Source organism: Sebastes fasciatus, chromosome 1, assembly GCF_043250625.1.
Source record: "Sebastes fasciatus isolate fSebFas1 chromosome 1, fSebFas1.pri, whole genome shotgun sequence".
Taxonomy (NCBI): domain Eukaryota; kingdom Metazoa; phylum Chordata; class Actinopteri; order Perciformes; family Sebastidae; genus Sebastes; species Sebastes fasciatus.
The window spans coordinates 35,475,464-35,502,995 of record NC_133795.1 but is presented as its reverse complement, the minus strand read 5'-3'; the positions used below and the strand labels follow the sequence as shown (position 1 = coordinate 35,502,995).

Here is a 27,532-nt window from a genome sequence, read left to right as displayed (position 1 = left end):
TTACAAATGTATTTATTAATCTATGAATAAATGGACTAAATTACAAAGTAATTCATTAAAAATTAAATAATAAAAAGAAGAATTATAAAAATAATTTACATTATCCATTATCTCCAAATTGATTATCAATTTAAATCATTAAATTATTTATGCAGATATTAGTTGATATTTTAATAACACTAGCATGACCACTTGTTTGATTTCGTTTACATTTAATTTCACTGGTACCTTTCTTATCGTCTTATAGTGAAGCCTTCAGTGACTTGTACAGTATAATAATGCTTTATATGCTTACAGACTATGGAGGACCACAGGAGTCACGTAAATGGTAATAAAGCTTTTAACTGATTAATTGTACAATAGAAATAGGCATTCATAAATTTGTTTACAAATGTATTTATTAATCTATGAATAAATGGACTAAATTAAAAAGTAATTCATTAAAAATGTAATAATTAAAAGAGGAATTATAAAAATAGTGTACAGATGAGATATGAGTCCATCAGTAGACAGACAGAGCTCGTACAGACAGTAAAGGTTTATTCTCTCTATTAGTGGTTGGTTGTTGGGGGAGGGGTTTTACAGGCGCACCAGACAGGAAGAGACCTGCGTTGTTAACGGTTGAACATAAAGACAGTGAGAGACCCCCGCGGTGCTGGGCTCTACTCCTCTAAATGACAGCCTTTACAATGACAGAATGATAATAACAACATTCATATCAACCCCTCACCTGGATAAAACACGTTTCACACAACCAGAGCGACCCCCACCGTGAAGAAACCGAGGTCATAGTTCACAGGAAGCTGGGGGTCTGCCATCTTTCCCCTGCTGCTGCTGCTGCTGCTGCTGCTAACGTCTAACAGTAGAAGCTAACTGACGGGGAGGGGCGGTTGGTCTTTAGAATCTCGTAGCTAGCTGCTATCAACGGCTCGATAAACGTTCCAAACCGTCACCGTCACTTCTCCTCCGGCCGCCGTCGCTAATATAACAGCCGGTGTTCATTGCCGGTGTTTTATTGGATGAATTCGGCATGGAGAAGGTAGCGGAGCCGTCTTGGACTTCTTCGTACACCTACCAGGTGAGCAAGCACAGCGCGGAGATGCTACACAACCTGAACGCTCAGAGGAAAGATGGAGGCAGGTTCTGCGATGTGATCCTCCGCGTCGGCGAGGAGAGCTTCCCCGCGCACAAAGCCGTGCTGGCGGCGTGCAGCGAGTACTTCGAGTCGGTGTTCGGCCGCCAGGCGGAGGAGGAGGTGGAGGAAGGCGGCGGAGGAGACGCCAACAACAGGGAGCTGGAGATGCACACCATCAGCCCCAAAGTTTTTAAAGACGTGCTGGACTTCGCCTACACCTCCAGGATCGTGGTGCGACTCGAGTGCTTCCCGGAGTTGATGACAGCGGCCAAGTTCCTGCTGATGCGGTCCGTCATCGAGATCTGTCAGGAGGTCATCAAGCAGTCTAACGTCCAGATCCTGGTCCCGACTCTACGGGGAGGAGACGCCAGCCTGTTCCAGACCACCACCGGGGCCACGGAGCTGGGCTACCCGGTGCAGCAGCAGCAGGACCTGGTGAACGGGACCGGGATGCTGGTGAACGGGCAGAGCTTTGTGAACAATGCCCAGATGGGTGGAGGTGAAGACACTAATGTGGTGCTGCTGGAGGACGGAGGTGAGGCGTCCATGCCCATGTTGGAGCCCGTAGAAGGACTGTCCGTGTCTCCATCAACAGAAGTCCCGTTTCAGCACGACGCGGGCTCCCCGGGGTCCAAACGGAACCGGGGGAGACCGAAGAAAGCTGGAGCTGGAGGGGTCGTGGAGGGTGTCCTCTTTAACCAGAAAGACAACGGCTTGTTTCCGTGCGGGACCTGCGGGAAAGCCTTCACAGAGGCGTCCCGGCTGAAGAACCACGAAGCGCAGCACGGAGCTCACACCAACAACAACAACAACAACACCGGTGACAGCCTGTCAGCAGCGGGCATGGGCATGTCTCTGATGTCCCCGTCCGGTCTGGTGGTGGAGAACGGCGGGTTGCAGGGTGTACACAGCGGAGGAGGGCTGACGCTGGACAACGGCCGCAAACGGGAGAGGACCAGGCGGCATGTGGGCTGTGACATTTGCGGTAAAGTGTTCCGCGACGTGTACCACCTGAACCGACACAAGCTGTCCCACTCCGGGGAGAAGCCGTACGCGTGTCATGTGTGCGGGCTCCGGTTCAAACGCAAGGACAGGATGTCCTACCATGTGCGCTCCCACGACGGCTCAGTGGGCAAACCGTATGTGTGCCAAAGCTGTGGGAAAGGTTTCTCCAGGTGAGTGCAACTTCATTCACACTGGACAGTATGTGTCCTGTACAGGGACACTGTTTCTTACTGTGAGTGTAGTGTAACTCTGAGATATGGTACCTGAAGGGCCAGGAACTGCAGGAAGTCACAATCACTAAACTGTAAAACCACCAGCTTTGCACAAAGTTCATGTTCATGTCAGCCCTGCTGTTCAGAAAGCTGCTTTTTGAGATGCACAGACATCACAAATGTCATATTAAATCACTCTATTTCCTCATTCACAACATCTCTTACTAAAAAGGCACGAAAATGGTATTCAATATAGGCTCTATATACCTACACAAATATACTATGAACTGTGCTTATCTTTGACCTGTTAAAATCTGTTATTGCTTGGTACTTTTTCCTCATTCAGCTGCTTTATCACCAGCAGCCTGCTGGATCTTTGGTGTGAGGTCCAAAAACACAAGGAAATTATAGTTCAGCTTTAAAAGTAGCTATTCTTTTGTGTTGGTACCAATTAGCAGAGAGAGAGAGAGAGGACAGAGTTCAAACCCTGAAGTGTGGGAGGATTTTAATAAAAGGCCACTTTGTGAAAACCACAATACACTCTTGGGTGTTGTGTGACACACAAACTTTTCGGTTTCTGTTAGAAAAACTGCTGAACCGTTAACAGAGTGACAGGCAGACAGTGATCTGAGTCATATGGCTTCAACCAGGCTCAGTGCTCTCAGGCCCTGCTGCTGCAAACTCACTCTCACCACCTACTGCTCTGGAGGTTCAAATACATGCAGATAGGAAATGTAAAAAGTCACAAGTATGCTAAATGCTAAAAAAAGAAATCCAAAAATGTGATGACGGAGAGGGTGGAAGTTTTTGACAGAACCAAATAAATTTGTGGTGAATAGATTTGTACTGGTCGAGTCCCCCCCCCAGGTTTGCAACAGAGAGGAGGGTGGTCATGAGTCATAGATGGACAACAAATATTACTTTTAGGGCTGTCAATCGATTAAAATATTTAATCGCGATTAATCGCATGATTGTCCATAGTTAATGCAAATTAATCACACATTTTTTATCTGTTCAAAATGTACCTTAAAGGGAGATTTGTCAAGTATTTAACACTCTTCTCAACATGGGAGTGGGCAAATATGCTTGCTTTATGCAAATATATTTATTATTGGAAACCAGTTAACAACACAAAACAATGACAAATATTGTCCAGAAACCCTCACAGGTACAACATGTAGCATAAAACAATATGCTCAAATCATAACATGGCAAACTGCAGCCCAACAGGCAACAACAGCTGTCAGTGTGTCAGTGTGCTGACTTGACTATGACTTGCCCCAAACTGCATGTGATTATCATAAAGTGGGCATGTCTGTAAAGGGGAGACTCGTGGGTACCCATAGAACCCATTTCCATTCACATATCTGGAGGTCTTTGATAAAAGCCATGCCAGTTTTTCCTTGCCAAGATGTAGCGCAAGTTTGGAGCGTTATTTAACCTCCTTCGCGATGCCAGAATCACCTCGCTAGCTTTAAAACTGAGCCTGCTACAACCTCTGAAAGATCAATTGCGTTAATGCATTACAAAAATTAGTGGCGTTAAAAACAAATTTGCGTTATAATCACGTTAACTTTGACAGCCCTAATTATTTTCCTTTTCTCTTTCCAGACCAGACCACCTGAACGGACATATCAAACAGGTTCACACAACAGAGAGACCCCACAAGTGCCAGGTAACATTCAGGATCTATAATATCAGAGTTCATATATTATGAAAGCCCACAGCTAGTGATGCTTTTAAACCACGATATGTGAGAAAGGTGTTAACGTGTTGACCTCTGTATTGCAGATTTGTAATGCGTCTTTTGCTACAAGAGATCGCCTCCGGTCACACCTTGCATGCCATGAGGACAAAATCCCCTGCAAGGTTTGTGGCAAGTTTCTGCGAGCTGCCTACATGACGGACCACCTCAAGAAACACAGTGAAGGGACGCATAACTACTGTGGCATCTGCAACAAAGGTAGTTCTTTAAAATACCTCAGCATGCACCACACTGCTACAACAAGCTTCTCTGAAACACCTCTGTCCCGTGTCCAGACAAATATTCAGTTGGTACTGAAACCATTAACTTTCAGACGATAAGAACTTGCCGTAATCTGGTTTTGGTATTTTGGCTGGCTCTGCTGTGTGTTCTTAGAGAAATAATGACGGTCTGGAGTTGTGTTCATGCTATTACAATTAATACATTTTTCTTTTGTGAATTACTTTTGTTTATTTGTAATATAAAATTAATATTCCGATCCAAAACCACTCTGAAGGTAGTCTGTAAGTGTGGCTAACTAAAATGCTCCACTATCTGAGTATACCGCTTATCTAAATTATGAACCGTGATCTAGCAATGCAATGTGTCAGCGTAGGACATAAAATACATCCTAGCACGAAAGAGAGACACATTTTGCCACTACAGGGATAGAAAAAAACACACCTCAGTTTCCTGGTTCTTTTTTTGCTGGGGTCCTCTGTGTTGGCATCTCCACTGTGTATTTATTTTTTGCCCGGACACAGGAGGAAGCATAAATACCCCTGAGATTTCACAAAGCCTTGTTCAGGATGTGTGCCGTCCCATTTGAGTGTCTTGTGTTCACCGATTTAATGGTGGCACTCAAATGCAATTTTTGAGAAATGGTGACTGTGTCTTTCAGGGACAGGTTGCATTGAGTTGTACAAAATATATTCATAATTCTTTCAGGACGTTTGGTCTGTAGACAAGGTGAAATGCACATACCGAATGTGACAAATATGTGTGAAGGTTGGCCTCTATCTTGTACACACAGTCTTGGTGCTACATGCTGAAAACCTTTTTCAGGTTTCCTCGGGCTTCTGCTCTTTTTGTGCCCGTAGAGCGGGCACACACTAGAGTCCATTTACCGTTGACTGTGGCCACATCACCTCACACCCCTGGTCGCTTGTTTCAATTAGTTCAACTTTTATAATACAGAGAGGTCCAATTATGTGAAAATTGTGTATCCTGTATTCAGGGAATGAAATTAGCACCCGCCGCCTGCCAAATACAGGTTAAATGTTTTTCCTTATATTAAGAAATATTATTTTTAAAAAGCAATTCCTTAATTAGAAATAGTCAGGGATTAAGGTTACATGATCCATATTTCTACTGTCTGTTACCACTGACTCAGTGTTTACTATATATAAATATCAAAAATATCAAGTATCGCAATATTATGTTTTAGGATACTGTATCGTTCTCAAAAACCCTGTATTGATTTCTAATTAATAGTTTACATGCAAAGATTAATTCAGTCAATACTGTATTATATTTGCAAACATATGCTAAAATTAGACTTTTAAAAAACGCAATATATCGCCTTACTTACAGTACCGCAATATAGTGAATTGTAACCCTTGTATCATGATACGTATCGTATTTCCAGATTCTTAGCAATACAGAGTCCTAGTGTTTACAATTTTAAAGCGATCTACATAGATTTCAGAAGTGGCAGACAAAAAAAATGTGCGGCTAGTAGAAATATACAGTGATCTGCCACAGTGACACGCAGGGAAAAAACAGACCCTGTCTGTATTGCATGAGTGCGCTTTGTACACAAGACAATAAGGACAATGTTACATTTACAAATACGAGTACGAACAAGATAAGAAACGTGAAATGTACAAAGCTGCTACTGAATTAATGGATAAAGAGGATTAAAGGGTAAAAGATAAAAAAAAGCCATCCATAGCAGCAATAAATAAATTCAATTCAAGACAGGTGAGAAAAGCGGAGTTAAAAAGAAATGGATCAGTGGAGGTGTATTTTCATAGAAATCTCCTTCCTGAGGTAAAATAGCTGGCGATCCATCTTGTTTACCTGCAGACGAATCAGTTAACAATCAAAGAGTGAAACAAGGATAAAAGTATTGTGATTAGTTCTAAAGAACATCTCTTTACAATGTGCATCACTCTTTGTTTGCTTGGGATGGGAATTTGTATCCTCTTACCTATAATATAGTGATGCTAATTTAACTTCCCCCCCCAATGAATCATTGATGTTCCAGAGTTATTCTGGTCAAACCAATGGTGGTTTCTGTTGGGTCGTCGACATCGAACAGCCAGGGCGCCCCCCGTCATAGTCAAGGCCTCGAGTGTGTCAAACAACTGCCTTGTTCTTTGTTCTTCTGGTCCCAGGTTTCTCCACTGCGTCCTACCTTAAGGTGCATATAAAGACACACCACGGCTCTCCGCTGCCCCCCTCTGCCACAATGCACACCTTCCCTGAGCCAAAGGGGGAGCTGCAGATGCACAACGGCACCCCTTACCACATGGGACGCCAGTGCTCAGTGGAAGGCAAGCGGCCGCCCGCCCCATTCCCAAACTTTCATGTTTCTGGCTTTCATTTGCTCTGCTGCTATTTGGAGAAACATGCTGCTGCTGCTGCATCTTTTTGTGTATGTTTAAAACACAAGCGTACATCAACCTCCGCTGCCAAGCTTTTGCGATCAAACATTTTGTGCAATTTCATGTGCTGGTTGTCTTTCTGCTAGCTTACTGTCAGATGTCTTTGATTCAGAGGGAGCAGTGTGTACAGATCCTCCCTGTGGTAATTAGGGAGAAGGAAAACAGCCATACCTCTATGAAGGTATTTTCTCAAACTCTCAGGTTAAGTATTATCTGATTAGTCAGTTTCGCTCAACAGACTGCCACATGAATAGCTGGAGGAGTGTTAGACATACTAGTGTGTTCTCAGAAGTTTCATGACTCATTTCAAAGGGTAGTATTGCAGGAAACCCTTTGTGCTGTACCTATGAGCCCATTGGATTATGGGAATATGAACGGTAGTCAACGGCGAGAGATACATATTTTTTTGATCCCGTTTGAATTGCGCCATGAATTACACATATGATGTTTGTCAATTTAAAAGATAATTTTGCAAGTCAAGAAAGTCGCAGTTTGTTGTAGTATCATTTAGTTTAGTGTGAAACCGCTCAGTGAACTACGTCTCTCGTCTCGCACAGTATACGTCACAAAACACCAGCTAGCTAGCTAACGTAGCTATGTTCCACGCATAGATGAAACGTTATCTCACATGATGTGTTTTATCCAGCGACTCCTGGTCTTTTTATCAGCCGGGAAGCGAAAGAACGAGCGAGACCCGTTGTTCATGTGAGTACATCCTAATACAGTACGATACACACAGGCATCATAGCTTCAGAGAGAGAGATGTCACTATGCCACTTTTGGGTGTGTTGTCTTTCTAATTACGTATATTAACAGTCTGATACTTCAACAGTTTTACAACAAACTGCAACTTTCTTAACATGCAAAATCATGTTTTAAATTGACAAACGTGTGATTCATGGTGCAATTCAAACGGGATCAAAAAAATATTTGTCTCTCGCCGTTGACTACCGTTCCTATTTTTTCTGCAATATGGTCCCATAGTGGTCCACCGGAAGGGGCGGGACTTCGTCTCTCTATAGAATACATGCAAGTCAATAGGCAGGCAACTCATTTACTCGCATATAGAAGTGAAAGTACAGTGGAAATCAATACATTGTTACTTAGAGTGAAGACACAGCTCTTTGATAGGCCGGGAATTGAGAATATAATGCAGACAAATCGTCACTAACAGTAATTGAACACAAAGAAGTTGTCTAGACGTCATAGTTGACAGTTCTTACACATGACCATGTACGATTTTGGAGTGCTGAGTCACTTTTTTAATTTGTGTGTGTGTGTGTGTGTGTGTGTGTCTGTCCAGCATGGCCATGGCATCATATGGTGTCTGTTTCTGCTTGGCTGGTCCATCAGCAGTTGTTGAGCAATGCACAGTGTTGCATGAGTGTCCTAATGTGTGCTCCATTTGCCCTGGATTCATTGAAACCTTTTGTAGAACCAGTAGCATAGAGACAGTGCACAGTGAACTGTGAGCCACAACCACAATTAATAATATGGAAGACAATATTTATATCTGTTGATTGAACTTGTAACTGACTTTCTGCAGTTATGTGAATAATCAGAAAAAATACATGAGCGTAGAGCATTTGAAAAATATGCTATTTGGCTAATTACCAAACTGAGGTTGTCTATCAAAATGATTGATTATAACGAGAGCTGCTTCTGCTTCCAGAACTGATATAGGGTGAAACCATTAGCCACTGAGTGACCATGGGCATCATGGTAGACATGTGGCTGCAGGTGCATTAACACATAAAGATATTTGCCATTATTGTTTTTTTAAGCTAGAGTTATTTTGAGAAACTGTAAAAGCCTCTTGTTAACTAGTGGGATTATCATTTATCAATAGGAAGGAATTCATTACCACTATATTGACCTTCTGGCCTAGCAAAGCAAGTTGAGCAGAGGCCTGTACTACGTAGCAGGATTTGGCGTTAGCGAGGTAACCTCAGGGTTAACTCTGGGTTTTCCGTCCTACGAAGGTGGTTCACTTCTTACCGAGGTAAATCGCCATGGTAATTTATGCTGAACACCTAACCTGCTCCGGATCAGGTTATATTCCAGATAAGAGATCAACTCGTATAAAAGCACCGCCTACTGACCAATCAGAGCTCAGTGCGCAGATGGTATGATAATATTACACAAATAGGAAGAAGTTTAAGTCATAATCCAGACTGAAAGCAACACAGTTTAAACTGAGAAATGCAGGACGGACAGCTGGCTGTATGCTGTGGGTGTTTACCGCTTTGAATTATATTTTTATATTTGTTTTTTTACTTGCTCTCAAGTCCGTTTCACACCCCCGGAGTTTGGGACGCAGCTGAAGAAGGCTGAAATAGTCACACATGCCACATTTTTGTCAGAGGGCATGATGTAGGCTACTGTAATCTATTCATCCATTCTGTTTTGAAAGCTATTTCAATATCACTATATGCATATCAAACTACACAAATATCTGACTTTTTAGTATTCCGTTAAATGAATAAGTCTGTTAATTTAAGCATTCACACATCGGCATTTTTTTCCTTGTGCCAGCTGTCCTTCCTGTATTTGGCAGCTTCAACTGTGTTACTATTAGTCTGGATTATGTGTTTAACTTCTTCATATTTGACTAATAGGTCTAATAATCTATAGGTTGCTCTTCCTTTTGTAAAATATGCCGCTCTGCTGACCGTAAACTTGTGATTGGTCACATGCTGCAGACACCGCCCCGTTCATGTGAACGCGCTCATAGCCAGATGGAGAATCCCTGCGTTGACTTACCGAATTGATAACCAGCGTCGTAGGACCGTTTAGCAGGATCTCGCTTGTTAGGGTTAGTTAAGCCAGATAATGAGAAGATACTCTGGGTATGTTGAACTCTCTTCGTAGTACAGGCCTCATAGTGGGTTAGCAGTTTCCTTTGAATCCAGGAAGTTATAATCAATGTTGGTTTACCATAGTGTTTGCAGGGTTTTGACAAGAACAACAAGTCACACTAACGCAATGATGCACAGATTTACCAAGTCAACCTGCATTTGGCATCAAAAGATTGTTTTTCACTTGTGTGTCCTTCTTTGGGTAGCATTAATGTTTTTGTTTGCTTGCTCGGGTTATGCTGTGATGCAAGTTTGTCTTTTTACTGCTTCTTTCCGAGATGGTTCAGTTTAAGAACAGCATTGTTGAAGTTGTGAGAGGATTAGTAGACATATATAATTGATTGTGGAAAACCATTCTGGGGGGATTTTCTCCCCCAATTCTCTCCTGCTGTCACTAAATGAGCAGACCTCTTGTTGCAGTAGTAGAAATGTGTTTTCCTTCAGCACTGTGGACGACAGTTGGACTGACTGTCATGTGGCAGACAGATATCATCTAAGCAGTTACCAAAGTGCTGCTCAGCATGGCGGCTCTGAACCACACGTTCCAGTAAAGCTAACCACTGAAACGGAAAGAGACTGTGAATATTTGAGTACTAGAATTAGAGTGAACACTAGCTGGGAACTCACAGGATTTGGCAATCGTTTGCGTTTTTATGATTTAAGTCGGAGTGACAAAACTCATCAGATACAAACTGAAAATCTGGTTTACCCTCAGAAGTGGCCATGGCCAGAAGTGTGTACTGTCACTATATTTACTGCAGTTTTCACTGTAGTCTTCATTTAGTGTCATGTCATTTGTGAGACAAACAAGTTTTGTGTGTGTGTGAACATTATACTTTGTTTTACACAATATGGACTTTTTCTCACAGGGATATTCTGACACGCTAGAACAGGACAGACAGGTGTAAATAATAACATTAAAGGCCGTGTACACCCACACAGGTGTTTTCAGCTAATCTGGTTGATGCGCAATGCATGCCGGTTAGATTCGTGTCCGACTTGATCCCGACTCGCTCTGACGTCATGCACACGCGGGCAACGATAACCTCACGAGATCGAGGCGGCCGCAGCTTTTAGAGCCAGGCGCTGCAGTTGCTCTTCACTATCTGCAAAACCCAGTGCATTATGGGAAACCGCCTGGCTGTCGCCTGATCAGAGAGCTGATTGGCTCTTAGTTTTGACAACTAACAACCACGTGTTGTAGAAAGTCCAAACTTTCTGTGTAATTGTAATATTTAACGCTAAATTGTAGGATATTAGTCTCATGTTGTGCAATGAAGGTTTCATCTGTTAACAAACACATCTTGTGTGGTTGATGATAATATTAATAATTGAATTCATTGAATAATGAAGGTTATTTATATAAGACTTATCAAAATGAGTGCTCAATACAAAGTTTTTTTACAAGGCGGACATAAAGATAATAAAGGATATAATACAATGCCACATACATGCCCATTTCCACATATATTTACAAACAAATATAAATTAATCTGAACGCGGTCTGAAAACTACAAGTGGCCTACAGATCAGATCTAACAGGATGTAACCATCTCTGTGACTACTTGTAAATTCTTTGAAGGCTGCTGGAAACGTCCGTTGCGTTATGTATTTAAGTACACCTGTGTTCAACAAGTCAAAATGTCCACTGTGAGAAAGGTCTGCACTCAATCGACACACAATTTATGTAATTTTATCTGATAAAAGTAGATGTTTGTCATATGGATGATTCCTATGTAGCCTATTTTTCACAAATATCAACTGTTTAAATTCATTATTTACATCACAAGTCCCTTAATTCAGGGATTTGGTATTTGCTGGAAGGAAACAGAGACATGGATTCATTCAAACTAGCAAAACTGTCTAGTTTCCTTTGTTTACAGACAGCATTTCAAGCACTAGTGATGAAATGAAGGTAATTCTGTCCGTATGGTTTCCCGCCGGCCTGTTGTGTCTGCCCCCTCCCCTTCCTTTCTCCCTGGCCGGGTGTTGTGTAGACCTGTGCGCCAGTCGCCAGCTGCTTCTCACCTCGTCTGAGGCAGAGGGTCGCTGTCATGGACACCCAGTTCTTCCCCAGCCTGGCCCTCCAGCCTTGGGCCTGCAGCCTGAGCTGCTCATGGGGAAGGCAGGTGGGGCTCCATATTTCTGGGATTGTCGCTCTGGCGGGGTGCCTGGCTTCCCCGTCCATGGGCCTGCTGCAGGTCAGTACAGTCCAGCAGGAGGGTGGGTGGGGGCATGATGCTAGCGCTGCCCGCTGGTTTGGATGAGCACAGTGAACCATCAGTGGAGACTGGGTAAATGGACTGAGATAGATGATTGTACAGTTTAATGCTGTAGCCACTTTAAGTGATTGATCTGTAACATTAATTTGTTCTACTGTAAGTTGGTGCCTTCTCACTAAAGGTCTCAAGTTAATTTTTTAAGTTTTTGCAGGTGCCAACTACTGGATTACAGTTGTATTTGACAAAACGTGTTATATAATCCATTTGTCCTAATTCATGCCTCCCTTTCCTCCCATTTTTTTTCTCTCTCTGTCTCACTCTCTCCCTTCCTATCCACGCTGTGTTTTACCACAGACGGGCAGGAAAACGCTGGGAAATGTCCTCATCTGGAATCAGAAGAATCAGACCCTTCGTTTGGGGAATTGTCCAACGGCGACGAGTTCAAATCTCCACACAAACCTGACGGGCCGGAGCTCGAGGTGCCCTCTTTAGCCTGTAACGGAGCCTCTGCGGAGGCCTTGGGCTCTCCGGAGGGATCCAAAGCCAAGACGGACCCTGAGAAGAAGTTTACCTGCGGCATCTGCGGCCAGGCCTTCCGCACCAAGTCCTACCTCAACAAGCACCAGCACAGAGTTCACAAAGCCCAGAAGGTCCAGGGGGTTTCAGGGTCGGGCTTGAATGAGCTGGCCCCCTCCCTGACCTCGCCCTTCTCCCCTCAACAAAACATGTCCCTGCTTGAGTCTTTTGGCTTTCAGATAGTTCAGTCTGCTTTCGCCTCTTCGCTGGTGGACGCCGAGGCCGGTCAAAGTGGACTCGACTTTGGAGGGAAGTGACACATTTGCTAACGTTCTAGCAAAAGCCTCTCGTTCTTAGGACAAAGCCGGGTCGCCCACCGAAGATGCTCCGTATTTGGGAATAACTTTGCCTCAAGGCTACTTCTTCTGTTTGTTACAGTACGTCGCTTAACGTGTAACCAATATTTTTGTCACGGACTGCCATACAATTCCTACTTTTTCTACTTTTTTCAGAGTATGAAAAGTGTGCGCACGGTGGTTAAATCTTTCTTCATAAAGAAATGACATGAAGGTTTTATTTCCTTTTTTATCTGACGTGGATTTGTTGAAGTTATGTTTGGTATCCTTTCATTTGTTTTTTGGCTTGTGTGTTATTGAGCTTTCTTAGCTGCACAAACGTTTCTTGACATGAGATGAATTATTTACTGCAACCTTAGAAAAAAAGTTGTTACTTATTGTGTGTTCGCCCACTTTAACTGCTCTGATGTACGCAGATAATCCACCCTTGGCCATTATAATGATTTTTAATGCTTCATATTCGTTCCCTAAAAGGCTGTAAACTGATGTCTTTACCTCAGAGCAACAAGAGGGCTGAACTCTGTATTTATGTTATTCTCTGCTTCTTTTAAGAAGGATTTAGTTTTTCTTAAGGACAGACTTTGGCTTCAAATTTGATAGCAGGTTTTCTTTTTATCTATTACTTATTCCTAACAGGCCCACGGCATGTTTCTCAGTATCACTGATAGCTGTCAAGGATCTTAATGTATTACTGTTGCCAGGACTACAGTTAAAAAAACACTTTGAAAACACATATTGATAAAACTTTAAATTTGACCCATTATAGCCTCCACACAAAGCTCGTTTGGCACCATAAAATCTGGCAAAAAAAGAATAATTAAAGGCAGGGTTGGTAAAAGATTTTAGAAAGATTTCTTTGTTATATTAGTTGAAATTGACATTGCATCCCGACAGCAATTGATAAATCAAATGCTCTGACAGAAAGAAAAAAAACAAATCTGGCATCTGTGGCTGTCGCAGAACTGTAATAAACCCGTCCAATCGTTTCATTCGGCCTGAATGTAATGATAGAGCGGCCTACCTGCCTGCCTGCGCGCACTCGTACACTCATTGCCAGAGTCCTCAACAAGCTGCTAGCTTGACAGCTGTGAGTACTAACAATAGCCATGTTTGTTGTTTACGTTCATAATGATAATTTTGGAGGAGTGGCTTTGGAGGGAGTCCTGAATCGACGGGCTGTCAGTGTTGCCGACTTGGCGACTTTCTCTCTAGATTTCGGGACTTTTGGAGCTAGTTAGCAGCTAGTGCTGCTAGCTGCTTTCATTGGAAAAGAGTTGGCAACACTGGGCTCATTTTTTGGGCTGGATCATTTTTAAAAATCTAGTGTACTCTTGCATAGTTTCTCAAGATCGCCCACCTTGCCTTTATGCTACCTCGCTGAAGAAAACAACACCACAGTGCTTTGTGTGCCAAAGCCGAGTTAATTCTGGCACAAACTGCATTAGTGTTAGATAATAAAAAGTCGGAGCAAATTCACAAATGAAAACCAACCACTCTTTCTGTCAGAAATTACAAATGCCAACAAATTGTCAGTGGAAAAAAAAAAACTGCATAGAAAAGCTCCAATAGCCTCGGCTTTATTTATTTCAGTTTTGCTTTTCACATTCAGGTCTTTAAAAAGACTTGTAGTCCTACTGGTAGAAGCAGTTATTTCATTATTTGAACAAAGTATTTGAGGAGTGTTGTCATTCACATTAATGTGAGCCGTTGTGAATCTTAATCAGAGAGCACAGTTGGTACACGGATGTGATAGCTGGAGGGATTTGTTTTCTAAATGAAGCAAATCTACTGGCATCTCATTTGGACGTGAAAAGCTCTTTACTAGATTTTTAATTTGATGATTTGTAAATTATTTATAGAAAAAAATTGTAGAAGTAAGGAGAAGAAAGCCATTATTACTATGATCTATCTATACTGTGTGCAGAATACTTTTGAAAATTGAGTTTTTGCCAGTATAACCTTTTTATTAAACCTGTAAAGTTTGTGTTGAGACATGCCTTGAGCTTGTTAGGAATGAGCTCTGTATCCCTCCAGAATGACAATGTTTCCAAGCCTTGTTTGTTAGGTATTAAATCAGCTGTGTACATTAAACAGGGACCAAGGTCAGGTATATTTTCAGTATATATTTTGAGAAATGTAGATTATATTTTATTAACTTATTCATGCCCTCGGTTTTGTGTACAGTTTTTTCTTTCTTTTTTTTTAATTGTCGAACAAAAATCTTGTGATTTGCTCGTTTTGATAATTTTTTCACTCTAAATTATGTTAAATAGAGATGTGTGGTTATGTGTGTGTTGTGCAACAGCTAGGGGGGTTAGAAGTCACACCCTGATCCACCAGCCTCTAGACCGACCAAACCTAATGCTACTTTTTACAGAGTCAAGTCATTGAGCTCACTTTATTTCTTCTTTCTCTTCATCACCTGCACTTCTTGTATCGCTCATCCACTTCCTGTCAGAGTTGCTTGTGCTTGTTAGTAGATGACATGTCTTGTGTTTGCACTAATGGTCGCTAGGTTAAGGCGCGAGCTATCCATCCGAGTGTCTCGCAGTGAAAATGTGTTTTAATCCAAAATGTTGAACCAAAACATTCCTGTGATGTGGACAGATTTAATTGAATGAATGGTTCCTCAAATCAACACACAACGGGAGCCTCACATCTGCTTCTGTTTCTACGCCGCTGAATTGGTTTTGCATCTTAAAGAGGCTCTATGGAAGACTCCGATAATTGCTTGTTAACAGTGACACTTGTCGCTGTTAAGTCAACAACAGTCAGAGTCCTGTTGCTCGTGCTCGCACTATGTAGATGTGAGCGAGCATCGGTCAACACAGCGAGGCGACACACGAGACTGAATGTGATTGACAGGCATCATGTTGATTAACGTTAGCAACATTAGCCGGCTAAAACCACAATATCACTTTATATTTATTTCACATGCTTGACAGTTAGCTGACCAAACGTAGGTCCCTCCATGAATGGAAGGCCCGGCAGATGTTGATCCTATAGTGTTACATTTTCCTGCTTCAGCCTCCCAGACTGTGGTCAGAAGGAACAGGGGAGACACCGTAGTTTTGGTCTCCTGCCTGGTCCGGAGTCGGTAACGTAACTCGCTCCGGAGTTAACCCCCGTCGCTCCACTCAGCAGCAGGCTAGTGGACTAGTTGCAGCATTTATTTCTGTACAAATTGCAACTTCCATTGTACATTCACTTGATATTCTCAAATCTAAACTAACTCTCTTCCGCTCCGCTGCTCGCTCGTTTCGCCGCCGCTCACTCTCTCCTGCTTCACCACTCACTTTCCACGTACACACACACACGCCCGACGTTGGTCATGTTCCTGTTTTGCGAGACAGGCTTCACGAACTATAACTTTTTTTTCTTTTTTTTTTGTGCTTCCGTGGAGTTTGTGTTGGAGTCTTGAATTGTGGTGGGGGGGTGGTTGTTTGTTTTCGTTAGCGGACTCCATTTCTAATCAACCGTTATCGCTATCGTTATCTAATCCCTGTAGCTGCGCTATAGAAAGTAGGCACACGCGAGCACGTATAACCTCACATCTACTGGGACAGCGGCCCAAGTCCTTCACATAAAAAGCAGTCTACAGCTGATAGAGGAAACACAGAAAGTCGCGGAAGGTCTCATTTTTTAGGTTACGACGTGGTCAAACCTTCATTTGCAATAGAAAACGATTCATACGTGTAAAAAGTTACATACAGTCCCTTTTAAATAAGCCGACAGCATGTTACTGATTAGAAGAAATTGTGTGAAGATCATTTCCTGTAAGTAATGATTAATTTGATTCTGGTTAAAACAATCAAAGACCCTTTTCATAATCACGACATACTTCGTCTTAGTCTTGTATATACTGAAACACAAAATAAGCAATCACTATCAGAAAATTGGCGTCAAAACTTTGCTGGCATTTCTGAAAAAAGATCTCCACCAAAAATTATAAGATTCACATAAGTTGATTAATATCGTTCTCATTGGTCTGTGTTTTTTTCTTGTGTTGTAAAACCTGTATCATGATGCAAATCAAACCCAGTCCATCAGTGAAGGGGCTAGCAGTGTGCGTGCGTGCATGTGCGTGTGTGTGTGGTGATGGTCTCTGTAAAAAGAGTGTACGTCTGTGTGTCTGTTTTTTGATCTGTGTTTCCTGCTTTCTGTTTAATTATTATTTGTGTGTAATTTAGTTTGTTAAATTCAGTACATTCCTATATTATTTATGGTTATGTTGTGATTGTAACAAGTGTATATATCATCCATATACACATTATATAAATATATATATATATATATAAATATATATGAACAAACCAGTATGATCAGTGTTTGTCAATGGTGGTCCTGTACATATAGATTTTTTTTTGTTCTTCTTGTCCATCATGTGGAGGGATGTTAAGTTATGGCCATTTGATTGAAAGTGTAAACTGCATGTTGTGGCATGCGAGCTGAGCTTTGGGGACTGAATGTCGATCACTGATTGGTGGCAGTAAACGTTTCGCTGTTCGCCGTACTGTCACTCTGCTCTGGTAGCGCTCACACTGCCAGCTGCACGACTCGCGTCTTTGACCAAGTTTTTTTTTTTATCTCCTTTTTTGATCCACTCTGCACTAGTATATATATATACTCCTTAAAAGGTGATAAGGGTTGTTTTTTTGTTATTGATTATTTGAAAACAAGTGGAAGATGCTGTAAGGAAATAATGCTCCTTTTGTTTGTGTTCTTCACCGGGACGTCAGATTTTTTTGTTTAACTCATGTTGGTACTCAAGTGTAAAAGGTGTTTTCGTTGAGTATTTAGGCCTCAATGTGTTTGCTTTCTGCTTTTTGGTCTGTTGCAAAGTGCCTTCCAAATACTGATTGTGCACAGCAGTGGATTAAAAAAAGGTTCTCTTTTCTAAAGGTTAAGAATTGTACAGAGTGACTTGCATTGACACTTTTGTATAAAAACACACACAGAAAATGTACAATATGTTAACTTGGTATTTTATCATTGTACTCAACAAGATTGCTCTTAAGACATGTGAGCTACATGTTTTGTTATAACGTCTTTGGACATATTTCAATATAAGCATACTTTTCTATAGATATTTGTTTTTGTACTCTGTTATTGAGTCTCATCTCTCTTGTTGGTACAGAGATGAGCAGCAAATAAATTGCAATTGAAAAAGCTCCTAACTTTTCTTTTGTAGTTATTACTGCGCTTCCATGTTGGTGGTGAAGTTTAACTGAAACCGGTAGACAAACACCGAGTCTGTCAGCTACTATTCTAGTAAGTACAGGTAATATGAATCATTAATTCATATTTAATTCTAACATTATATTCATGTATAAATTAAAGGCCTGTAGGGGTAGTTACTATGATTTACATGACTTGTTCAATGTGTCAGGCCAGTGTTAAAACTGCAAAATGAAATTATTAACAGTTAAAGGTTATATTAACATTTTTATGTAGACGAATATTTAAAATAAAAACATCCACAGAGCTTTTAGAAGGTGCCGAATAAAAGTACGGCTTTTCCTGAAAAAAAAAAAGATTATGATTATGTAATTGAAATTTAAACACATTTAAATGTGATTTAATAATTTAAATCATTTTGACGGATCCAAAATTAATGTTTTGTTTATCTCTGTGGAAGATATCGGAGCCAACAGTAAAACAACGTTGGTATCACGTGGTATCTCTGGGTCGTCAGTTAGTGTGGAAAAAAACGGATAAATGGCCGAGATTGAGGTTGTGCCTGGCAACGACTTGTTGTGAAGTAAATGCAATGGAACGAGGGAGGGAGAATAAGACTTCTAGTGGCTGAATGTTATCAATGTTATCAATAGAACCTTTAAAAAGGAGAGAGAGGTCGTAACTGTCAGAAAGACCAATGAGAAACAGGCACAAACTGCTGCAGGTAATCAGCCAAATGACAATCCTCTGTGTTTGTGTATGTGGGACCTGAACATGCTGATAACTCACAGAGAGACCTGCTGAGGTGACACAAAAACTATACAGTAAGTCACTGAAAGTTTTTCACTTTGACAGACTTTGCTGAAGGTGTTGATATTTCATTTGTGTAGATCAAGTAAAAGAGAATTGGCAGTTTGAAAAGTCCCCACGTGTGGTTTTTCTCGACAGTATGAGAGGTAAAAAGACACGGCAGTCAGTGGGACGGTTGAAGGGCTCTCTTGTTGCCTTAAGTTAAGCAAAAAACTGAAACCTCCCAAAAAAGGTGAGTGAATGCTGAAAGCTGAAATAAATTGCAAAGCATTGCTGAAAATGCAGAAATCTGAAATGAATTGCCTGAAAAATGTGAAAACTCAAACGCAATGCTGGAAAACCTGATGCTTTCTTTATTGAACTCATGTTCATTAACAGAGGTACAGATACAGAGACAGTTGAACAAAAAAGAAGACAAAAACTGACATATATATTTCATAATGCCAGGGTTTGTGTTTATGTTATAAACATATTATAATCATTTAATAATTTATAAGTCTTACTGGCTTTTTTGTTTTTAATATGTGGTATGATGGTGCTATACTGTTTAAATTCATTAATAAAATGCAGGAAAGTTGGCTTGGTTCCTGACCATTTTGTCTTATGAATGAAATTTTCCCAAAATAATAAATAATTGTATTATATACAGCGTGTTATTTTCAATCTTATCTTGATTAAAATATAGCATTACATCAAACATACAGTATTTATTTCAACATTCATCTTAAGTTTCTTTTGTAGAAAGTTGGCTACAGAACATTCTTGTAATATATACAGTGAACAAATAGATGGGAAATACTCTCTTCTATATAGAGAGTTATCAATAATCAATATCCAGCTTGAATCTTCTAACACAAGTTTTACTGGAGAAATTCTATGTAATATCTTGAAAGACACTTCCTTAAGTTTTTTATTAATACAGTATTCATCACACATTTTCCAAGCGTTCTCCCACTATCATCAGATAAGGAAGACCAAAAACATCTATGAAGGGACAGAAACAACTGAGTGTGTTCCTAATAGTTCTGTTGGAGAACTTCTCTTTCAGTATGTTAGAACCTCCAATACAAATATTTTCCACACAATCTTCTGAGCTGAAATGTAACAGTGGCAGTATTGGAAGCTGAACTTCATAACCTAGAGAAGCTAAGAGAGGAGACCTGAAAGACATTGCTAGAAAACTGGAGGCTAAACTGTAATACTGTCAAAGCTGGAAGTTGAAATGAATTGTATGAAAAGACTACATATGAATATTTATTCCACAGTATTTGCTTCCACATTAAATCAATATATTAAACCCTTTTTGTTTTAGTTAGGCCTTGTTTCATGTTGATTAAAATGAATAAAGTGGTCAAATTGTATTATTTACAGTAGAAAATAGCATTTTTTGTAAGCTTAGAACTGTAATTGCCCACCTAAGAAGACAGGAGAGCAGATAAAGCAAACAACCGGAACAAAAAGCTAATTAGATAATTTCATACATACTGTATTTGCCACGTTTTAAGCAGAAAACTACTAAACGAGACAGTATACAGATGCAAATGTTTATACATTTACAGACTTCACATTCTTATTGTCAGCACTCTGCGTGTCTAATCTGGTTTTAATATTTATAATAATCTGTTAGATGGTCATACTAATAGGTAATAATAATAATAATAATAATAAAATAATATAATATAATAAAATACATTTATGTTTGTGTTGAATGACACACAATAAATGACATTGTTGTATATTGTGTTTAACTGAGGAGTTCATACTCAAATGTTGATGCAAAAAATGCCACAGATGATAAATACACTATAAAAAAAAACAAGTTACAATTTAGTTGCAAGAGCAATGTCAGTCCTTTCAATGTCAGTCCTTTCAATGTCAGTCCTTTCAATGTCAGTCCTTTCAATGTCAGCGCCCCTGTTCTTGTAATTCAGTTTGTTGAAGTCCTCCATAATCTCTACCATTGTCTTTCCTTTGGTCTCTGGGATAAAATATAACAGAAATGCTGCACTGAAAATGGTGTAAACCACAAAAATCAGGAAGCAGAACTGGCCGAGTCCATCCTGCATGGATACACAGAAAAACAGAGTGTTAAATAAAGTAGCTGACATGATATAAAAATAGAGATATAATGAGTACGGATTATTTGAGGCAACATATGACACACAGCAGGTATCTCACCACAACGTAGCCGAACAACATCCCCACAAGGAACATGCAGAGCCAGTTGATCGTCCCACTGATCACATACGCAGAAGGACGCCAGGCTTGTAGGAAGAGGTCAGCAGGAAGAGCCATAGACACCCCAGCTTTAACAAGATGAAAGTAAAATAAATAAAAAATGTAAAAAAAAAAAGGTAAAACTTAATTTAATAGGTCTGCAAATTTCATGGTAATTAGGTGATAATTAGAAGGTAAACTATTTGAAATTTCTTTGGCATGACTGCCAAATTACCCCAATATTTACCTCAAAATGCATCAAAAATTACTTTATTATACACATTATTTAATAATAATATGCTAAAATAGCATATAATCATTAAAATAGGGCCCTCAGGCTTGAGAAGCGGCTCTTCATTGGAGGTGGAAAACCAAAACTAATAGAAGACACTTCTGATCAGACACAAAAAGTAATGATTCAGGGAGTTTTTTAAGAAATTTCAAATTAGTTATTTGTTAATAAATTAAATGTATTATTATATTATTAAATATATTAAATAAATTACCAGCTATTGGGAAATAGCAGAATATAATTATTAAATAATGTTTATAATAAAGTCATTTTTGATAAATTTTGAGGCAAATATTGGGGTAATTTGTCAGTAATTCCAAAGAAATCTCAAATAGGTTACTTGCTATTTATCACCTAATTACCATGAAATTTGCAGACGTGTAAAATGAAGTGTTACCAAAAAAAGATATCTGAAATGTTTCAGTGTTGAGGTGAACGAGCAACAGAAACAACTCACAAGGTCCAATTCCATACATGCAGATGACACAAAAGATCAGGCCGATGTTCACATACGGGATCCATGAATTCAGATGCTGTATGAAAAGAAAAAATATTTATGATTTAGCCTCTACAACAGAGGGTGGAGAAGGGTGCACTGCTGGAGTGTATTTACCTTGATGGACAGCATGACAGTAAGTGCAACCATGGTGACACCCATCATTAAATAGCCGTAGCCCATCAGCTTCTTTCTGCCGGCACGATCTATCAAGAAAGACTGAGACACAACAGACAGGTCGGAAAAGCATATTTTTCTTCTTCATCACACGGGACTTCATACTTTCACTTTTACCTACTTCTTTTTTATATAAATCTATTGATTGAATTTTCCAAGTTATGTACAAAAGTAGTATCCCATCATACAGGAAAGAAAACCCTTAAAATAACGCACAGAATAGGAATGCCCTCTGAAAGTGACCGATCCCTCCCTACAACAGGCTACAACAACACCTTTACAATGCAAAATGATAAACCACTAGAATCACAATATAAAAAGAAATTACTCTAAGAAATAAGCCCATAAGAGGCACTGCTATCACTTCTATTAATACTATTATCCCAGTAACTATGGAAAAATAGGATATGAAAGGTGTCCACATTTTCCTACTTTTTATTATTTTGTTTTACCAATTTCTATTATTTAATTTAATTTAATTTAATTTAATTTAATTTAATTTAATTTAATTTAATTGATTTGATTTGATTTGATTTGATTTTAATTAATTAATTTACTTATTTAATTTTTAATTTTTTAATTTTTTAATTTTTTCATTCATTTATTTATTCATACATTTGACAGGGACAGTGCACAGCTTCTTAGCTGTACTGTTCTTAGCTAATTTCCATCTGTAGTCCCTGGGCAGGTCAGTCAGTGTAATTTCTTGATTCAGTTTCAGTTTCTACTTTGCAGAGATACTTACACACAGTGATACGGTGATGAGCTCAGTTGCTCCAATACCAATGGCCAAGTAATGCATCTGGCTTTCATGCACTCCAGACTCTTTGAAGATGTCAAAGGCGTAGAAATACAGCTGTTCGAGAATGAAATATTAGAGGCCATTAAACTGGATGAAGCGGAAAATTGAACATGCTGTGCGAACCAGAACTCAGTTACTAATAATGTATATATTCATATATATCACAAAGGGTAAAGCTGAGATGAACCTACAGCGTTGATGCCGCAGAGCTGAACACCAGCACAGGGGATGACCAGAGTCAGCAGCTGCCACCTCACACTGCGAGAGGTGAGCACGTCCTTCACAGTCTTGGCCTGCTCGCCCTGTGTGCTCTCTCTCTCTTTCTGCATGTCGTCCAGCTCCTGCTTCAAGTTCTCCTCCTGCCACAGCCACTGCAAGGCTTTTACATGCAAATACACACACACATCCTGGATCATACTGGAGGTTTAATAGTGTGGTTTGGTAACCTGTCTATGCTTGACTCAAAGCCACTTAAAGGAGCAGTTTGTTGGATCTGGCGGCATCTAGTGGTGAAGGTGTAGATTGCAACCAACTGAAGCTTCTCCAGTGTGCCAAACATGTAGGAAAACTACGGTGGCTGACGGGAAAAAGTGAATGCCCTATCTAGAGCCAGAGTTTGGTTTGTCCATGAAAAGGACCCGCTCCATATACAGTATAGATATAAACGGCTCATTCTAAGGTAAGGAAACCACAATGATTCTTATTTTTATTATTATTATTATTAATACTTAAATGGAGGGGAAGGTGATGATGGACAAACCTGCCACATGTATCTCATTATCTGCGGAGCTGCAAGAATTTGAGTTTTCCCAGACAGCAGAGTTAGTCCAGATAAAAATATCTCAACAACTGTTGGATGTATTGCCATTATATTTGTGTACACGTATTCATGTTCCCCAGGGGATTAATTATACTGACTTTGGTGATCCACTGACTTTTCTTTCCTGTGCCACCAGCAGGTCACAGTTTTCATATAATCATTGAAATATTGAACAATAACAATGACAATTTTTGGTGCAGACATTCATGGTTCCCAGGTGATGTATCTGACTTTAGTGATCCTCCAACATTTCCTTTGAAGTTGACATTTGTGGTCGACAACTATTGGATGAATTGCCATGAAATTTGTTACAGACATTCATTTCCCACACAGGATAAATTATAATAACTTAAGTGAACTCCTACTCTAAATGTCCCGTAGGTGTGAATATGAGTGTGAATGTAAATGTTACACACTGTTACTTTAACAAAATTGTTAAGCTTAAAATAATAGGAAGCAAATCAGCCGAGAACGGACAAGATGTACGGTGCAAATTGCAGGAAGTGTTAGATGCACAAGCCATTATTACTGACAACACTAATCCAGGCCACCATTTGTTGTCAACGCTATCACAGCACTGAATATTGGATGAAAGCTCAGTTCACAGTAAGGAGAGGTAAAAGACAAATTACAAAAAATGTCTTAGTAAACTTTATAATGCAGTGTGGTTATATAGATACAGAGTCTGCTGTGTCCACTCACCTTTTTTGCAGCCTTCAGTGTCTCCTCTGTCGATGTAAAGGTATCGAGGTGCCTCAGGGAAGAAAAGCAGCGTCACAAACTGCAGGACGGCAGGAACACCACTAAGAGCTAAGAGATATGGCCACATTTCCTCTGTTCCCATCAGCTCCCTAAACACAGTGTGAGACAAAGACAATCTGTTAGGTAGCATGGACAAAAGGAGATACTGTAGATCTACGAATTGGTACTGAAAATACAGTAAGTAGGATAGCTTAATGCATCGCTGTGTGCTGCTCGTTCTGACTAATTAGTAAGACAACGTTTATACGGTATTGCGCTTTAGTATGGAACGAGAAAAACAATTCAGGACAGAACAGTTGTAAATGGACAACTTGTAACTTCCTAAATAAGTAAGTATGATTATTAAAGTGCCATCAGTCTGTCCTTACTTGATGCCAATTATTTGACCCATGACCTTTCCAAATCCGATGAAGATTGAGCCTGTGAGAGTCATGAAACCTCTGAGTTTCTTTGGAGAACTCTCCCCGAGATACATGAGGTGTACGCTCAAGCCAAGACCTGCGGAGAGAGAAGACAAGGTGAAGAGAAACGTGAAGAAAAAAATAAAGAAAATAAAAGGTAACACACGCTACACGTCATCACATACCAACATTATATCCATAGAGAAATCTTCCCAGTAAGATCATCTCAAAAGATTTGGCCATGCGACTGAAGAGCATGAGAAGAGCAGCGACCATCGCCACAACGTTGTTGATCAAGAGAGCTTTTTTCCTGCAAAATCAAAAGAAACATCCACTGCTGACGTAATTTACCTTTTATGTTGTATATGACCCACTGCAACATCTACTTCTATTAAAAGAATACTTCAACATTTTGGGAAATGCACATACTTTTCTAGCTGAGATGCTAAGCTAAATTAGTTGCAGAAATGCTTGTTAACAGCGACATATACTGTATGCTGGTAGGGGGATTATTTTGACCTTTGCCCAGAGCCAGGCTAACGATAGCTGTTTCCAGTCTGTATGCTCAGCTAAGTTAAAGGTCTCCTGGCTGTAGCTTCATGTTAAACTCACAGACGCGTGAGTAGTATCTTCTCATCTATAACTAAGCAAGGCAGTGAATAAGTGTAACAAAAGCTGAAATTTAATACGTAAATATCATATAAATAGTAGGCCTATACCAACAATACTTTATTTGCTTTTTTGCCTTTGAAACAATTAGCTTATAATTTTTAAATCATTATATTTTCAATCTTTGTTGCTGAAAAAGTCCCTTGATTCTTGCCTGTTGTATCATGTGAAAATGCTGACAACAGATTAATGTTGTACTAAAGGTGAACATTAATGTTTTTCTTTTTCTTACAGTTTGCTAACCATACTTTGGGCTCAAAAACAGATGATTCAGACAGGTTTGAAAACAACAAGTAATAGTTGAGTGTTTGCCATTAATCAACAACCATATCTAACACTACAGATTAAGTGTGTCTGTGTGTGTGTGTGTGTGTGTGTGTGTGTGTATGTGCGTGTGTGTGTGTGTGTGTCTCACCGGCCGTGGGTGACGGGAAGGCTGCCGCTGTGAACAGCCCCGGCCCAGGCTCCGAGACTCAACACCGCCACGATGAAGGACCAGATGAGCTGGTTGCTGGACTCATCTACTGGAGCTCCATACCTCCACAACCAGGTGTGGTTCACGAAACTCTGAACATGCTGCAGAAAGGTCAGAGGTCAAGGGCACATGTTATTAAAGTGGCCTTCTGATTGGTTGCTTCAGATAAATAATCCATCACAGTGAAAAAAATACATGTATTTTGGATTCATTTGATATTTTTCAGCCAGTTTGCTGATTTTATGACTCTTCTCTCCTGATGCTACTATAACACTTAGTATTCATCATTATCCTGTAACTTGTGGCCACCCTGGCAAAAATATGTCACAGTCTCACTTTAAAATTATATCAATATTATAATAATAATATGTGTCACACCCCTCCCCATCTTGTATAATAGTAATAATAATAATAATAATAATAATAATAATAATAATAATAATAATAATAATAATATTTGTGTCACAACATCCCATCTTAAATGCATCATGTAATAAATATAATAAAACAATAGATATAATTTATACCATTTAAGTGAGAATACCAGCATTAAAATAAAACTACATCAAAAATGTTGTAAAAGGTGGACAATTGTATCTTGCATGTAGTGAGGTGTTCTTTATAGCAATAAGAAACACTATTCTGGTGCTATGAAGCTACAACAAAACAGGAATTTGAAAGAACCACATTAATGAGTTGTTAAATGATCTTACTCATGTTTGTTAGAAGAATAGCAGCACAAGACTAAAATAGGACCATGATGTCTCCGTCTACGCGGACTGTGTGCCGACACCAATAATGACAATAATGAAGAAGGGAAACAAACTAAAGTGAAAAGAGGGCTGTGCTCCAGGTTTCATGCATTCTTTGCGTCTAACTGATAGAAATGTTACCACTGCTGGAGAAGCGATGACAGAAACTTGAAACCCGTACTGAAACGACCCCCCAATACCCAACACCAACGCCAGCAGATAAAGCCTCCAGTACTGCAGCTGAAATGTAAAGTGGAAATCAGATATACAGTAACAGCCTTGCTTTTTTAACTAGACAGACAAGTTTGACTAGACATATAAATCAGATTATCAGATTAAAAAATGTAAAAGTATTTATTAGATTAAACATGATATAAAATTAGCTTCACCTTGACGAACTACAACAGGAAAATGTTATTAGTAATATGACAAGGATGATAAGATGATTATGCTACATAAAAATGTACACTTAAAGGGCCCATTTTTCTGCTTTACAAGTGCTTTTAGTTTTTAAACTTTAAGACGACCTCATTTAGCTAATAACACTCAATACAGGTGCTTAAGTGAAATGTTCATGCCAGAACTTTTACTTGAAATAGTATTTTTTATTTTGTAGAATTAGCAAAGAATCTGAATACATCCTCCACTAGTGCATGTATGTGCACGTCATTTGTTGCTACATACATTAAGTATACTTGTATTTAAATGTGTTATATAAATACAAATTGACTTGCAGGCATTAAGAAATACTGGATCACAGGTAAAGTGTTTTCTTGTAACAGTGTTCACGTACCTTTCTTGGTGCATTGTCCATTTTCTGTGCTGGCTCCATTGATCCTGTCTGCAGAGCAGCAGGAGAGGACCATCTTATATAGGGGTGAAGTTATTCACCACTAGACTAGACTTTGGTTGTCCATTCACGTTATTAGAGCAAGACCATCACGTTCATGACGTGCGTGACCAA

At 39.8% G+C, this 27,532-nt stretch overlaps 2 protein-coding genes across 6 annotated transcripts; one reads left to right on the top strand and one right to left on the bottom strand.

Annotated features, from left to right (window-relative positions):
• The first annotated feature begins 599 nt into the window (after positions 1–599).
• On the top strand, positions 600–19,349 carry patz1 (POZ/BTB and AT hook containing zinc finger 1). Of its 4 annotated transcripts, XM_074646214.1 has the most exons (6): positions 600–2,310; positions 3,964–4,027; positions 4,144–4,315; positions 6,496–6,654; positions 11,621–11,824; positions 12,200–19,349. In XM_074646214.1, the coding sequence occupies exons 1-6, from the start codon at positions 1,031–1,033 to the stop codon at positions 12,676–12,678; spliced, it is 2,358 nt and encodes a 785-aa protein (XP_074502315.1). In that variant the 5' UTR covers positions 600–1,030; the 3' UTR covers positions 12,679–19,349. The 4 variants fall into 4 exon arrangements, with proteins under 4 accessions (XP_074502315.1, XP_074502323.1, XP_074502331.1 ...); XM_074646222.1 differs by lacking the exon at positions 6,496–6,654; XM_074646230.1 differs by lacking the exon at positions 11,621–11,824.
• Positions 19,035–27,532, bottom strand: LOC141773997 (solute carrier family 2, facilitated glucose transporter member 11-like). Of its 2 annotated transcripts, XM_074646259.1 has the most exons (13): positions 27,362–27,532; positions 26,710–26,808; positions 25,757–25,917; positions 24,858–24,982; positions 24,640–24,769; positions 24,212–24,360; positions 22,881–23,068; positions 22,633–22,743; positions 21,828–21,929; positions 21,672–21,747; positions 20,884–21,011; positions 20,615–20,765; positions 19,035–20,584 (listed from the first exon to the last, which is right to left on the bottom strand). In XM_074646259.1, exons 1-13 carry the CDS (start codon positions 27,398–27,400, stop codon positions 20,526–20,528), a joined length of 1,518 nt encoding a protein of 505 aa, XP_074502360.1. In that variant the 5' UTR covers positions 27,401–27,532; the 3' UTR covers positions 19,035–20,525. The 2 variants fall into 2 exon arrangements, with proteins under 2 accessions (XP_074502360.1, XP_074502352.1); XM_074646251.1 differs by having other exon boundaries at positions 19,035–20,765; positions 27,362–27,531.